Genomic DNA, 16993 nt, shown 5'->3' on the forward strand with positions numbered 1-16993 from the left:
AAACGTCTAATGCCGGCAATCTGACCTAGTTTCGAATCCCAGAAAATACACACACAGCTTGCTACCGTCGGTAATTAGACACTAGTGTACAGTCAGTACATAACAGCTGCGGTCAATACCCACAGCACAGTGTACAAACGATACAGCGATGGACATCTCAGGTCCAGCTAAAGATAACTAGGGATCACGTTTCATTACTGTCTGCATTTTTTAGCGACAAGAGAAAAACTTCACTTGCACGCAACGGAAAGTTAACTTTTTAAAGATGGCGGCACACGGAACGCGAACAGTTCAATCTCCTGGGTGGACATGGAGACAGGTTTGATACTCATAAAGGGTACATGCATTTGTTTTGGCAAAGCTAAGAAGGATTTGTAAGATAATGGATAAACATCTTTGTGTGAAAGGACTATATCAGATATGTATCGATGTGGATGTCAGGATGTAATTGAAAACATACAAGACAAAATCGAGTCGTTGGTCAGGGTATGAAGAGCCTCATTTTATATAACTTTGGCGGGATTAATTCATCATCATCTCAGAATCAACTTCTTATATCAATGTTATTAGGAACGTTTGTTTGTCATATGAAAATTTTGAAGCAGGATTCATATCGCCGATGGTTATAACATAGCTATTATGGGGTGCTACTAAAACGAATGACAATTGCCATACACGTAACGAATGACAATATGTTGTACACACTAAAAATTTGCGTTGACTAAAACGAATGAATTTGCTTCAACCGGATATCACAGTTCAGACTTCGTGGGTATCTGGATCTAGTAAAGTAAGGAGTACGGACAAGATAAAACACGCACCTTATAGTACGCGAAATTGTAAGTTTGATTTTAAAAAGTAAATTTAACGTCATTTTGCCGTTATTAATTGTTAGAAACTAACATTACTCCAATCTTGAAACGGCTTCAGTTATCTTTCTATATAAATCTACAGAGGTAAAATGCACAGCACTCAAGCGCATTTTCACACAAAAACTTTCCCTGTGGTTTCTATCCGTAAATTACACCAAAACCCTGTAGCCACGTAACACGCGATTTTCCTCAAATCATTTTTTTTATTTGCGCAGAAAACCAATAACCGCATTTACTCCACTCCGTTAATCATTCTATCTCCTCTCAACTCTGTCCTTCGTTGTCATTCGTTGTCATTCGCTGTCATTCTCTGTCATTCGCTGTCATTCGGGAATGATAATTGACCCTGTACAAAGTCAATTGTCATTCGGTCATTCACTGTCATTCGTTTTAGTTTGTCCCGCTATTATGAAACCGATACTGCGCACTTGCCGTGATTAAGATTTTGGCGTGTTTGGCGTCCAAAATTGTTCTAGAACATTCAATTCATTCAAGACAACACCGTCACCATGGCTCTCAGAGTACCAAACGCACCTGGTTTTTCTTCAATGCTCAAAGAGGGAGCAAAGGTTTTAATATTCCCTTAATTATTCATCTAAACGTGTTACAAATCTTGTTATGTAGTTTTCAAAATTAGCTTATATTTTGCAGTCTGCTTAGCAATCAATACAATGATTACTAGGCCTAGCACGTGTGTGTTCACCAGTGACATCGCCCTTGTTGTGCACATAGGTTAACGTTAGGCCTAGCCTGGGCTAAAGCCGTTAGTCAACAGAACATTAGGTTAACAGTGTAGGTGGTACACTGAAGGGTTCAGTGCAGTCTTAACAAGTAACAGTAACACTAGTCAAAAGTAAGGCCGTATGAAAATAAAGGCTAACCACCTTTGCGAAAGGTCTCTGTAGAAATAATACAAAAGGCATACAGCAAATTTAACATGCTTGAAACAAAGTTGGCTGGTGAAACGCTTCCATGAGATTTGGCATAGACCTGTTCTTGAGAAAGGGGTTCCAGTGCCATGCTGCCATAGGTACATACCTCCATACCATTCCACCATTGGTTTCGATCCTTGCCGAGAAAGGGTACTCTTAGTTTTAGTCTCCTAACTTAAATTTCTTACTTGTTTACTACATCTTGAACTTGTATAGTGACCTATCTAGCTGTGATAAAGCAACATTCTAACAAGTCTGTTTCGACTTCATTTTGTTAGCTGTAAATTGTTCTTTCAATTATCTAAAGGCTTCATAATTGACACACCTTCTAACATTACTAGCTCTGTGATACAGCAGGCAACCTAAACTTTGTGCAGTCAAGCAGTCAAACATTTGATGAGTTTTATCCATTTCAGGTTTATGCTGATCAAATTGTGCTTTTCTTTAAGCTTAAAGTAAACATCCTCACCCCAGTTTTGTGCATTTTTTTGGCATTTGGAAATCTAACTCCCAAAAAATAACCAAAATTACCTCAGTATAATACCACTACTCTCTGGGACCTGACCTGTCAGCACTTAGAGGCTCAGAGCATAGCAAACAGCATCCAAAGTCAATTGATGTATACTAAGGCCTATACTACAGTTAGCGTTTTGATGAATGTGTCAATTTAGGGGTATGAAAAAACTTGGCAAGGCAGACATTATGTGGTCAATTTCTGCTCAATTGTTCATTAGGTAGGCACAGAACAATAAATAGTTTGAGATCATTACATTTCTGAGGATCTACAAATATGAAAAACAAATACAGTTGAGTGATCTCGAGTTTTCGTTGATAGACATCATTAATCAAATCCTTAAGTGCGTCAATTATGAGCCCACTATGCTACTTTTTGAAGTGCTATCTTCCATTAGTTTACCTACTTCATCTTTACACAACAAGATGTATTTGATGTTCACCAAAGATTATATCTTTTGAGTTAGTTTAGAGACCCAAGGATCAGGAAGACTTACAGTAGCTTATTTGAGACCCTATCTGTGTTAGATGCAAAGTAGTTGTTTTACTTTATTTTTTATCTGTTGTTTTGATTTTTTATAGCACTTTCATGGCTTGGAAGAAGCAGTGTACAGAAATATTGGTGCCTGCAAGGAACTTGCTCAGACGACAAGGTCAGCCTATGGTCCCAATGGAATGAACAAAATGGTTATCAACCACATTGATAAGCTCTTTGTAACAAATGATGCAGCAACAATCTTGAAAGAACTTGAGGTATTGTATTTATCATAAAGTCTAAAAAGAGACCTATTGCTATTGGATCCTTTACTCTTTAAGTACTTTACCTAGAAACAAAACATATGATTATGAATGTAATAAAGCAAAACATTACCATCACAGTGCTTTACAAGTTTTGTTTCCTTTTGAAGGCAGAAGGAATCTATGCAATATTGATGGCATGTGTGTGCCAGAAGTTTAGTTTATTTTTTAATTCAAAACCCTTGTTACATGATATCCCAAGGGAATTTGGGATGGACCTCCAAGTGTTGGGAACTACTACCCAGTCGAAGCTATTAATACCATGTCAAGAAGTAACGTTGTTACTTTTCTTTAGAAACACTGCAATGTGTACTCTTCTGTAATTTCATCATTTGGTGATATTCCCTATTGTCTTGATGAGTTTATGTGTAAAATGTGAAAATTTGTTACTACTCATGCTCACGAAAGTTTTGATCAACTGTGTTTGTTTGCTGTGACTTGTGTACAGTGTACTTTAAAGCCTGAGTAATCTCTCTGCAGTGCTTACTTGTACGCCAGTCAATTTAATTTTACGCCTAGATATCACAAAATTTTGCTCTTGCTTAAAATGAGAAAGTGGGAAATGTGGCCAAGGTCATTTCAGTTCAAAGAAGAGCTCATTAAGCTCAAAATCTTTGAAAGTGTTATGCTTCCAAAGATGAGGTATGGAAGTTACTGACAGGCCTCCATACTTTGTAAGAGGACAATGTTGAGACAAGCAACAATAAAATTAGGTTGTTATCTGTTACACACAGAAAACTTGTCTTCCATTATGCATGACCATTATAGATGGTAAAAGTCAATTAAAATGCATCATCACAAATGTTCAAGTCAGTGGAACTCAATATTTTTTTCATGTCAGTGAAACAATAATTTATGTAGGGCTTATAAGAATGATATCTCTAGAAGATAAAGATTGGGTTAGGGCTAACCCTAACACCTATCTTATTACTGGTCCTCAAAGCCACAATGCACTTCTGTTTATTTTTAAATATTTCTTTTGCAGGTTCAACATCCTGCAGCTAAAATGCTAGTCCTAGCAACACAGCAGATGGAGCAAGAGGTCGGTGATGGAACAAACTTTGTTATGGTCTTTGCTGGTGCTCTCTTGGAATATGCCGAGGATTTGCTGAGAATGGTATGAACAAAATAATTCTATGAGAAATTTCCAGAAGCCATCGTTTTCTCTCAAAATATTTTAAGTTTGGCACAGTTATGTTCTCACTGAATTAAATATATGCATACTCAGATTGCAATCAAATTAAGTGACTTGCATTGTTTGCAGATAAGGTATGACAACTATTTGGAACAAAGCTGTATATCTCAATTGTGTCTTTCTTTGATCAAAATGTTTTTCATTTTAAAATGCTTTTTGTTGTAAAATTCTAGGTGTATTGTTGAGAAAGTATTTGCTACATCTTGTTAGCTGTGCACCATTTAAAGTCTTCTATTTCATAACACTAATCCTATGCCCATCAGCACTATGGCTAATATGTCTGCTACTAGGAGAAATGGATGTAGTGCTTGTGTGACCTACAGTATGACATCATTAGTCAAAGGTCAAATCATTAAAATCAGCAGTTTGGGTTTCATGCTCATACCAAAATGACAGGATGGCTGAAACCATCCAAGCCCATGTTGGATATCAGACTGCAAGTTTATAGCTCATTAAAAATGCATGTTAAATGCAGGTCAGCATGTGCAAACTACTCTTTAGTTACAAGGCATATTAACTTTAAACTTGGGTATGTGCCTGGGACATCACTCATTGTTGTGAACATGAGATCAGTAAAATTCAATTGATAGTCAAGCAGTTATTTTACGATGCTTAAGCGACCACAAATGTGGGGCAGAAGCCTGCAAGGTTTTATGGATTACAAGTTTCATGTTGGGTGGCTTCCAATTCAACAAGATGAGACCTGCCATAGCTTGCCTACTTACTAGTAATTTAACTTAACTTGTAGTATCTGTTTTCTTATTGCAAATTCAGGGTTTGTCTCCAACAGAAGTTATTGAAGGCTACGAGATTGCTTTGAAGAAAGCACTTGAAATTCTTCCAGGTAATGAGACCAAGTTTATTGTTTCTTTCTCTAGACACAATGTAGACTTACTATAACAATTACATGTGATCTCGTAAAATATTGTTTATAGTTTTCATTAGTGAACACAACAGACGGTGATGTCAAGGAAGTCTATTATCTGTTTAAGGCCTATTCCAATGGCTGAATTAGACCTGCTTTTAAATAAATAAGTTGGGAATTTCCAGCAATTTTTTTGGACAAGACCACATCCGAGTAGCATTTTGTATGGTGAAAATTGAAACTTCAGATTTGGTGATGTTTTTTTGGCATCTGTAAACATCAGTGTGAATGATTTCATCATAGCACTTCAGATGCAAAGTTTTTTCTTTTTTTTTTCATTTTTTCTATGTTTTACTCACTTATTCACAGATGAGAATAATATTAGTACTACAAAAATGTTTTGATGAAATTCTAAGTACAGAGAACATTGACAGCTAGACGAACGTTCCAAATGTATCATACTTCAAGAATAAATCAATATCAGGACAATTATAACAGGAAATTAGAGCAACTGAAGAACACTGCCAATTATGACATCACTGAACATCTTCTGTCATCCACTCCCAGAAGAATCATGGGTTTAGCCAGTAAAAAAATATGTTGCATTCACTCAACCATATATTAGTAAGCAGCAAGATATTAGGATAGAACATTTTGAAATATATTTGTCTTTAAGATCAGTGTTACATTGCCTCCCACTGGAATATCCCTTTTATCATAAATTCGTAGGGTCTTCAAAACTTTCATCATAGAGGTATCTACTCTAGTTAAGTTTATATGAATATGGTAGAAATTGCAAACTTATCTGGTAGGTGGTTCTTGAAAATAGTTATCTGGTAGGTGGTTCTTTATCATAACATAAATTCTAAGGTGTTCAAAACTTTCATCATAGAGGTATCTACTCCAGTTAAGTTCATATGAATATGGATATGGTACAAATTGCAACTTATCTGGTAGGTGGTTTTTGAAAATCCCTTTCAAGAAGTGATATTTTTCTGATTTCTCTGTCCTTCTTCTTTCAGAGATATCCTGCGGATCCTTAAAGGATTTATGTGATGCCAGCGAAGTGACAAGCGCAATCCGTACAGCAATCATGAGCAAACAGTATGGAAATGAAGATTTCCTTGCAAAGCTTGTAGCACAGGCCTGTAGTAAGTACATATGCGCACCTTTATGGAGTAATCACAACCCCAAACATTCAGTGTGGAGGGGACAATACCCTCTTGAAAGACGGTGCTTCATTTTGTAAAAAAGACTGTGTAGGCATATCGTTGTATGGAAGGTGTGATGTTTGCATGTTTATAATTGCTACATGTATTACCATATGCTTGTTTCAGTATAATACTGCTGTGTTCCAAAAGGAGACAAAAGATTTTTTTTTAATAGAATTTGAGATTTTTATGATAAAGCTGTATTTTGCATCAAGCAGAGGAAGAAGCCAGAAGCCATGTAGGATTGACCTGAACAGATGTATCTGATCAAACCTATTCAACTTCTTTATAATTAACCAAATTACAACTGTTGTTTTTACCTTCAAGGGGGTCAACATCATGGCATTAATGCACCTTTGAGGTTTGATTTATTTACCCTTTTATAAGATATTGCAATCATCTAACCATCTCAATTTTTCTCTTCTTTCGCAGTTTCAGTCTACACCAAATCAAAAACTTTCAATGTGGATAATGTGAGAGTTGCCAAAATCTTGGTGAGTCACCACACACTTCTCTTGGGTGAAAGTGATGATTGTTTTACTTTTCTAAGACGCTTGATAAAAAGTTTCTTTCTTCCCTGCATTTGTCGCAGAGACATCGGTTCTATAATATGACAATTAAAACGGGACAAATTAAGTCAAGGCTTTAATATCCTGCCTTTCACGATATGAGTAATAGATTTTGTCTGAATTTAACAATTGTTAAAGAGAATGTCTGATGAGTCTGTGACTCTATTGATATACATTAGGAGTTTATTGCAATGTATTGGATGCAATCTGTCAATCACAGCAGTTCAAATTTACTTTTTTCATTGCCTGGATATTACACAATTATTTTCATTTCTGCACATATGTGGAGTTTTTGAATGTGGAAAATGGGGGGCGAGGGCTTGTCTTTTTCAAAGCAAAGCTAACCCAAAGATTTTGAAAATGTTTCTTGTCCAAGTTTTGTGACAAGCAGCAGTATGTCAATATGGTTCTATTATGTTACACACAGAGACAACAGGGTTCATGGTTTCTGAAAGTTGATAGTTTACACAAGTCACTTTGCAAAAGTCAATCGAGCTGCAACATCGTTGATGTTCTGTTTAATTTTATTCCCCCCCCCCCCAACCCTACCACTTCACTTTTGGGGAAGGGCCTTAAGGTGTATATTTCTTGTTTGATAGCTATCATTCCCTTTCGTTTCTCATTTCTGTTTTTGCTTGCATTGAGGATGCTCATGATGTGTTATTTTTACAGGGTTCCGGTGTCCTCAGTTCATCTGTAGTACAAGGTATGGTCTTTAAGAAGACCATAGATGGTGATGTAACGAAGATAGAAAAAGGCAAGATTGCTGTCTACTCATGTCCAGTAGATTCCTCTAGCACAGAAACTAAGGTAAGGACTCTTCTTTTACCAGAGCTGAAAGCAGGACCAATAAACTGGCTGGCTGTGCTTTCAATGTTCTGCCTAACACAGGCATGAAGATAATACAATGTTAGCTCCTTGTAAAATGTCACACCAGGTGGCCTAGCCAATGTCAGTTTACTTTGATAGAATATTGTGCAAAACTGGGAGATGGAAGAAAGCGAGCAGTGTAAATGTGATTATGTAGTATTTGGATCCCAAATAGTGGATACTTAATGCAATACTCACAAGAATACATTCTATTTTGCAATAAAGGGTGCCCTTAGGTTAGGTAACACTTCAATTCCAAATACTACATATTTCATGCAATGTAGAGTGCCCTTTGGTAAGGTTACACTTCCATCCCAAATACTACATATTGAGTGCAAAAAAAGGTGCCCTTTGGTAAGGTAACACTTCCAATCCCAAATACTGCATATTACATGCAATGGAGGGTGCCCTTTGGTAAGATAACACTTCAGTACAAAATACTACATATTTAATGCAGTAAAGGGTGCCCTCATGTAAGGGACAACACTTCAATCCCAATTACTACATGTTGAATGCAATAATGGGTGCCTTATGTAAGGGAACACTTCAATCCCAAATACTACATATTTCATGCAGTAAAGGGTTCCCTCATGTGAGGGAACAACACTTCAATCCCAAATACTACATATTGAATGCAATAAAGGGTATCTTATGTAAGGGAACACTTCAATCCCAATTACTACATACTATGGATGCCTTTAGATAATGAGAGACAAACAGGTGAGTCGCAGTTATTGTAGCATAGCTGATGAAGAGTATTTCCATTAACACTGTGAAGGCTGATCTGATAATGCCATTTATGATACAAGTTTAATCAGGTTCAATTTCTATCTCTCTCTCTCTGTTTTGTCTTGCAGGGTACTGTTTTGATAAAGAATGCAAAAGAGTTGTTAAACTATAGCAAAGAAGAAGAGAATGTGCTTGAAACAGTAAGTAGAACGGTTTATCTTATATGTTTGTTTACAAGTACATCTTACCAGCTGATGCCTCATAATAGTGATGGATTCCTGCTACATTTGAGTGCAATCTGTATGTAAAACACCAAAGGTCACAGAAATGTTGACTATTGAATCCTAATTCAGTCCTCTCCCACCCTGAAAAGAGTCACAGTCAAGCAAAAGACTTACTTAGTTCAGAGGCTCATTGTGACTCAAGGTATGTAGCAAAGGAAGAGGCTGCGACTGTCAGATAACCATCCCATTCTGGAACTTTGGCAGGTGGAGAGAGTTTGTGACATATTCTAAAGTGATTACTACCAGTTACCTTTAATGTATATGTCGATGAAGCTTAACCTAACTATAGACATGTCGTCCATGTTACAAATTTGAATCCTTTTTGTCACGGTGATGCTGTGACGTGATAAACAGGGCTCTCACACCTTTGGCTTTCATTTTTATCTTTTCACAGCAAATTAGGGTGATAGCTGAAACTGGTGTGAAGGTTGTCGTAGCTGGAGGTAAAATCGGAGATATGGCCCTCCATTTCCTGAACAAGTATAACCTGATGGCAGTGAGACTAACATCAAAGTGGGATTTGAGGAGAGTGGCCCGCTTGATCAGAGCTACCGTACTTCCCAGACTTGTGAGTAAAGTTCATAATATCCAAAAGTTTAGATATAAGGTTTGAGAGGCTATAAGTTAATGGCGATGTGGCTGACATCAAAGTGGGATTTGAGGAGAGTGGCCCGCTTGATCAGAGCTACCGTACTTCCCAGAAATTTTTAATGATGTATGTATGAAGGGATATATGTGGTTTTGAAATGGTATATTTGCATACGGTAATTAATTGTTTTGTAGAGGACTCACAGTCATACCTATAAAAGAGGGTGTCTTGAAAGAGTAAAGCACATGCTTGTCTTGCATATTACGTTGGTGTGGTTGGATGATGATCACTCCGGTAGTAAACGTTGTCTTGTTCCCCGTCTCTTAGACCCCACCCACAGAACAGGAAGCCGGTTTCTGCGATCAGGTATTCGTCTCAGAGGTTGGTGACACTCCAGTTGTAATATTTCAACAAGGTAAGATGAATACAACTTTGGTCGTGGTATACTCTGTCTTATAGTAAAGTCCAGACCACAGTCATCTACCCAATTGGGTAGATGATTGTGATGGTTTATTCAAAGGTGTGAATATATTACAAGTTCGTCACTGAAATTTACTTAGTCTACTCCTTACGTTAAGTTATGTATTGAATGTTGTTGTATTCTTGCCAATACTATTGCCAATGGCTATACAGGTGTTTGTGAGACGTGCATACAGTATACTCAATCAAGGCTCATAAAAATTACGTGGCACTGACTAAAGAACTCAGTAAATTTGATATTGAAACAAGGAAACAATAAAGGAGAGATTCTATGGAAAGTACTACAAACATATTTTTCTAATCACTTTTATGCTCAGAAGTTCGAAATATGAGATCAACATAAGTTGTAAGTCTGAGAAGTCTGTATACAAAAACCCTTATGCAATTGGTGGAAGTCGAAAGTGTGGAAACCTTGAACACAAAAAGAGTGGAACATAAAATTTGGATGAACTTCACACATGGTATGTAGATCCACCTAAGTGAGTGCAAGATCCCTGCCGGTTTCTGTAGAGGTCAAAGGTCCTTTGTGGTTAAACAGAGGCCAAAGTCTCAAAAATGTTGTAAAACATGATAACTTTAAGAGTAAAGCTTGGAACTTTATACTGCGGAAGTGGATTTACACTACGTAGTACAAGGAACATGTTTATACAGGTGCATGAGACTATCATGAGGTGTTCTATGATTGTCTTTGTTAGATGCTGATGAGAATGCAGTCTCCACAGTGGTGATCAGAGGATCAACGGAGAACATAATGGATGATGTGGAGAGGGCTGTAGATGATGGAGTGAATACATTCAAGAGCCTTACAAAGGTATCATAAAAGAGATTAAATAAATCTAGGTATAAGGAATAGGTTTTTGTAAATAACTTTACTTGATGATGTAGAGAGGGCTGTAGATGATGGAGTGAACACATTCAAGAGCCTTACAAAGGTATCATAAAAGAGATTAAATAAATCTAGGTATAAGTAATAGGTGTTTGTAAATAACTTTAATGGATGATGTAGAGAGGGCTGTAGATGATGGAGTGAACACATTCAAGAGCCTTACAAAGGTATCATTAAAGAGATGAAATAAATCTAGGTATAAGGAATAGGTTTTTGTAAATAACTTTAATGGATGATGTAGAGAGGGCTGTAGATGATGGAGTGAACACATTCAAGAGCCTTACAAAGGTATCATAAAAGATATTAAATAAATCTAGGTATGAGGAATAGGTGTTTGTAAATAACTTTACTTGATGATGTAGAGAGGGCTGTAGATGATGGAGTGAACACATTCAAGAGCCTTACAAAGGTATCATAAACGAGATTAAGTAAATCTAGGTATAAGGAATAGGTGTTTGTAAATAACTTTACTTGATGATGTAGAGAGGGCTGTAGATGATGGAGTGAACACATTCAAGAGCCTTACAAAGGTATCATAAAAGAGATGAAATAAATCTAGGTTTAAGGAATAGGTGTTTGTAAATAACTTTAATGGATGATGTAGAGAGGGCTGTAGATGATGGAGTGAACACATTCAAGAGCCTTACAAAGGTATCATAAAAGAGATTAAATAAATCTAGGTATGAGGAATAGGTGTTTGTAAATAACTTCAATTTATGATATACACATTCAAGGCCCTTAGGTATCATAAAAGAGATTAAGTAAATGTAAGTAGCAGGAATAGGTGTTTCAAATAACTTTAATTTATCATATACACATTCAAGGCCCTTACAAAGGTATCATAAAAGAGTTTTAAGTAAATGTAGGTAAAAGTAATTGGTCCAATTCAAAGTGATTCAAATAAAGTTTATTTATGATACGATTGAAGCAAATCGAGCAAAAATATATAAAAAATTCTTTTCATTTCATCATAACAGGATAAACGGTTTCTACCTGGTGCCGGTGCTACAGAGATAGAACTAGCGAAGCAACTGGCTTCTTACGGTGAAACCATTCCAGGCTTGGCTCAATATGCTATCAAGCAGTATGCTCAGGCATTTGAAGCTCTTCCTAGAGCATTGGCAGAAAATGCAGGAGTCAAATCAACAGAGGTCCTATCCAAGTTGTACGCTGCTCATCAAAGTGGCAACTCTAAAATTGGCTTTGATATTGAGGTATGTTTCAATCAGCTACTCATAAAGTCGACTTTGATATAGAGGTATGTTGTTTCAGTCGGCAACTCTAAAGTTGGCTTCGATGTTGAGGTATGTTTTTTCAGTTGGCAACTCTAAAGTTGGCTTCGATGTTGAGGTATGTTGTTTCAGTCAGCAACTCTAAAGTTGACTTTGATATAGAGGTATGTTGTTTCAGTCGGCAACTCTAAAGTTGGCTTCGATGTTGAGGTATGTTGTTTCAGTTGGCAACTCTAAAGTTGGCTTCGATGTTGAGGTATGTTGTTTCAGTCAGCAACTCTAAAGTTGGCTTTAATATTGAGGTATGTTGTTTCAGTCGGCAACTCTAAAGTTGGCTTCGATGTTGAGGTATGTTGTTTCAGTTGGCAACTCTAAAGTTGGCTTCGATGTTGAGGTATGTTGTTTCAGTCAGCAACTCTAAAGTTGGCTTTAATATTGAGGTATGTTGTTTCAGTCGGCAATTCTAAAATTGGCTTTGATGTTGATGTATGTTTCAATCCCCATGCTAAAGTCCGCTTTGATATTGAGGATATGTTTCAATCGTATCACTATATGAGCCCTTCCCTATGTAAGACATAGAATCGGAGAGAGATTTTAATTTATGCAGGAGCATGTAAAGTGACTCTGTGTCCAAGTGTGTCAGTCGAGTCTCTCCATGATCTCTAAAATAAAACAAATGTTCGAAGCAAAAAAAAGCAACCATAATTTAAACATTTTCTTCATTTCAAAGTGATGTAAAATCTGCTAGCAATGATTATAATTAGTATCAATTCTATCAGCTGGCCACTTTGTTTATTGTATATATTGTATATTGTATCATATATCTAGATTGAGTAACAAAGCATTTCACTCCACTAGTGGTCAAAATACAAAGAAGAGTTTTCTACAATACATGCATGCCACTAATAAGGATCCATCAATAACACATGTGATTCATACGATAAATGCTAAAACATGAAGCATTACACTGAATAAAGTAATGTTTTGTAGAAGAAATATTAACGTATCAAAAGCAAAATCTGTTTTGACTACCACTATAGTGCTCTTCAGCAAAAATGGAAACTCGTATGTAAGTTTTGGCAGTTACCTTAAATAGGCCTATCCTTATGTTATACTGCTTTTATGTAGCAATAAAGCCTACCCCTGTCTGTAAAACTGCCTTGTGGGCAAAATACTTGAACCTCAGAGACCAAGAAATGGCAATATTAAAACTTTATTTGCATAACAAGAAGGTTTTCATCCTCTTGTGTCATTCACTGGTTTCTTTGGCTCCAAACTTTCAACATTGCCATTGCAACTCTATATCTCATTAATTAGTTTACATATGTGTTCAATTGACTGTTGATGCAGTTAATGTGAAAGAAGTATGACAAACACCATAAGAAAGTATTCTGACATGTTTATTGTAAAGAGCCTGTTAAATTAATAGCCCAGGATAGCCATTGTAAACACCAGAATAGCCCACAAGAAAACACATAGTTGGTCAAAAAGAACCCACAATGTCTAAAAGACATTGACACTTGCAAAACAAATATGTATTAATAGCACTAACAATCCTTGTTGTGTACAGTTATACATGACAGAGAACTCAGAATAGCAAAAAGCTGTAACATACATTATGAACATTTCCTAGATTTTAAATCTGGAAGACTACAGCAGAAAGTCTGTTACTTTTTTGTTCATGCCAAGTTCTTGGAATTTATCCAAAGATGTGAAATATGTTGAACTGCTTAGTTTCAATATGAATTGTAACTGGGTGCAAGTAAAGCCATTGTTATAAAATGCTTACGTGATTTCTCATTTAGTTCATAATTATTTATTTGAATATCTGACCAAGTTTCCTCTTACTCACAAATCAGGCTGAAGGTGCTGATGTCAAAGATGTGGTTGAAGCTAACATTACAGATGCTTACCTGACCAAGTTCTGGGCAATTAAACTGGCTACCAATGCTGCAATCACTGTACTTAGGGTTGATCAGGTAGGAGCCTACACAGCAACCTTCATGTCACATCATATGTGACTCATTCTGTTTTCATTGCGGGCTGAGAGAGGGCATTTTGGGGGAGCGGGGCATCAGTTGGGGAGTGGGGGATTAGATGGGGTGTGAGGCACCAGTTAGGGTGTGGGGCATCAGTTGGGAGTGGCATCAGTTGGGGGGTGGGGCATTAGTTGGGGAGTGGGGGAATCAGTTGGGGATTAGGGGAATCAGTTGGGGATTAGTTGGGGTGTGAGGCATTAGTTGGGGAGTGGGGCATCAGTTGGGGAGTGGGGCATTAGTTGGGGAGTGGGGCATTAGTTGGGGAGTGGGGCATTAGTTGGGGAGTGGGGGAATCAGTTGGGGATTAGGGGAATCAGTTGGGGATTAGTTGGGGTGTGAGGCATTAGTTGTGGGGTGGGGCATCAGTTGGGTTTGGTACAGACAAGAAATCAAACCTCTTCTGACTTGACCAGAAAGATTCATTGAAACAATTTGTTTAAACCTATGGTGATGTTGATTAATTAATGGAGTGTAGTTATATAACCCTGCCATTAACTGATTTGTATTGCCAGGTTTTTACAAATATTACTGAAGATTGATATGTTTCATAGTTGATTCTTATACATAACTGCAAATGGTACACAGATAGTTAGACACTTAATAAACTCACCAGTTCATAGTATTGTGTTACGTACAGTACAGTGAGTGTTAATGTTAATAGTGTATCGTTTGTTTACTTTACTTTATTTTATTCCCAACAGATTATTATGGCCAAACAAGCTGGAGGACCAAGAGTCCCTAAGCAAGGGGCAGGTAATGACCCTGATGATGACTAGGGTTATCCCCTCCCACCACCCCCACTCCCTCTTCAGGGATGATACCAATTTCTCAGTGTCTTTGTGTGCAGCCATAGCTCGCTCACTGTGCAGTAAAGCAGCCTGGACAGCCTAAAAAAGACTCTGGCTCCCCAGATGGAAACTTACCAAAATATTTGATGTTCCAGTTAGGGTGAGATGTCACAGACAAAGAAAAGAGGCAGTTTGATTCTTTCAACTTTCCTTCTCTTTATTGTTGTAAGAACTTAAGCAAGTAAACATTTCCCCAGCCTTTGTACCATTGTGTGTTAGACCGATCTAGTCATACACAGTGTGACTCACAGCATTGTTGCTGTTTTCCCTACAATTCCAGTTAATTTAATAATTTCACATAGTGAAAGATGATATTGTACAATATTCATTGAAGGTTACAGTTCCTCCAGTGGTAAAGGTTTATGAGCTGACCGTCTATTGATGTCTAGCAATCATGTCAGTATTGTTCCCCAGTAGATCATATGAGAGCATGGTGGTCAATTGGCTAAGGCGTCGGACTCGTGATCCAAGGATTGCTGGTTTGATTCATGCCTAGTTCATTACGTTGTGTCCTTGGGCAAGATGCTTTATCTCACTTGCCTCTCTCCACCCAGGGGTTAAGTGGGTACCTGTGAGGTAACTTGTCATTGGGCGCAGTATATACTGCTGCCGACTGGAGGGATTGTCTCTGGGACAGGTTATCATTGACCAGGGGTAATATAACGTCTGTAAAGCGCTTTGAGACCTATCGCTGGTATAAAGCGCTATATAAAAAGCAAATATTATATAACCATACCATGTAATACTATCATTAAATCCATGAAGCTGCTGGATCTTTCACTTCTTAAAACATTGAAGAACTTCATAATGGAGACATTCATTTAATGGAGTACATCATTGTGTAAAATGTCTTTATATTTCTCTGATCTTATAATTAATCTAACTCAATACTTGCAAAGTGTTGATTGCCAAACCATAAGTAGGGAGGATCGTCTGTAAAATGCACATCAAAAATGTTGCAAGTAGAAGCGTTTAGGGTAGTTTTACGAAAGATTTCCGAAGTTGTTTCAGAGATTCCATTTGTCCATATTGTTGAAAAAAAGGAAAATCTCTCTGCATAGCAAAACTTTTCTCAATATGAACTTTGCCAAGCTGTCACTTACAAAATTGCTCATTCAGAAATGGTTGAAAAACAGCTGCTATTGAAAATTAGACTTGTTATGCCAAGTGCATTTCTTTTCTAAGACCTTTTACTTTGGTTTATGTATACATAGACCACAAACGGACAAATTTGTTGGGTAATTTAATGTGCAGGCTATTTGTTAAGTAGTGTAATGTGAAACTAATGAAAATTGAGACACTCTTTGATCGGAATTCATGCTAATGTGTCGTCAGTGATAGTACCAGCTTTTTTTACTTTATAATGTTTCATGATATCAAAGCAAATGTGATTGTTGTGGTCTATTTTCTTTTTACTAGTGTGGTAATTATTGAAATGTTGATGTCTTGTTGAAATAAAGCATGTTTGAAATACATCGAAAACATGACGTTTTGCAGCAAACTTTTGTCCTTATTTCTTAAAATTTCTAGGGAAGTCGTAGAGGACACTCGGTAGTTAACCATTTGTGGTAAAATTTCCTAAACAATTGAAATACAAGTGTTCTGCCACCAGGCCCGTAGCCAAGGGGGGGGGGTGAAGGGGGCAGCTGCCCCCCCTTGAGCATATTTTGTTTATTTTTTATTTCAAAAGAGAAAATGCTAAGATGCAACTGACAAGGCCTGGGAAGTGCCATTTCAAGCGATTTTGGAGGCATTTTCAGCCAAAATTTTCTTGTACGCTTCGCACCAACCATGGTGGCCCTACGCTTAGATAGTTTGCAATGCCGTATCTACGGCTCTGATAGTTTGCCTACAATTCCCTCCCTTGGCAAATTCCTCGCTACGTGCCTGTCTGCCACATCGTAGGCAAGGATCAATAGGGGGGCAGCTAATGTCAAAAATCCTAGAGTGTGACCTCTACATCTGTTGGCAATAGGTATATGTATATGTAGAAATATATAATGTTGGTATGACATGATTCAATGAAAGACAAACTGATTGCAGACCTATAAATGTATCTCTGTCAAGGCTGACATTTAGAT

At 37.3% G+C, this 16993-nt stretch overlaps 1 protein-coding gene across 1 annotated transcript; it reads left to right on the plus strand.

The window, feature by feature from the left end:
- The first annotated feature begins 1289 nt into the window (after positions 1-1289).
- On the plus strand, positions 1290-16399 carry LOC139962497 (T-complex protein 1 subunit theta-like). Its single transcript, XM_071962511.1, has 14 exons — positions 1290-1441; positions 2900-3070; positions 4101-4232; positions 5085-5154; positions 6198-6326; positions 6819-6880; positions 7628-7765; positions 8683-8754; positions 9233-9406; positions 9755-9842; positions 10603-10718; positions 11771-12007; positions 13885-14004; positions 14766-16399. Exons 1-14 carry the CDS (start codon positions 1382-1384, stop codon positions 14838-14840), a joined length of 1644 nt encoding a protein of 547 aa, XP_071818612.1. The 5' UTR covers positions 1290-1381; the 3' UTR covers positions 14841-16399.
- The last annotated feature ends 594 nt before the right edge of the window (positions 16400-16993 follow it).

This window comes from Apostichopus japonicus, chromosome 21 (assembly GCF_037975245.1).
Source record: "Apostichopus japonicus isolate 1M-3 chromosome 21, ASM3797524v1, whole genome shotgun sequence".
Lineage (NCBI taxonomy): Eukaryota > Metazoa > Echinodermata > Holothuroidea > Aspidochirotida > Stichopodidae > Apostichopus > Apostichopus japonicus.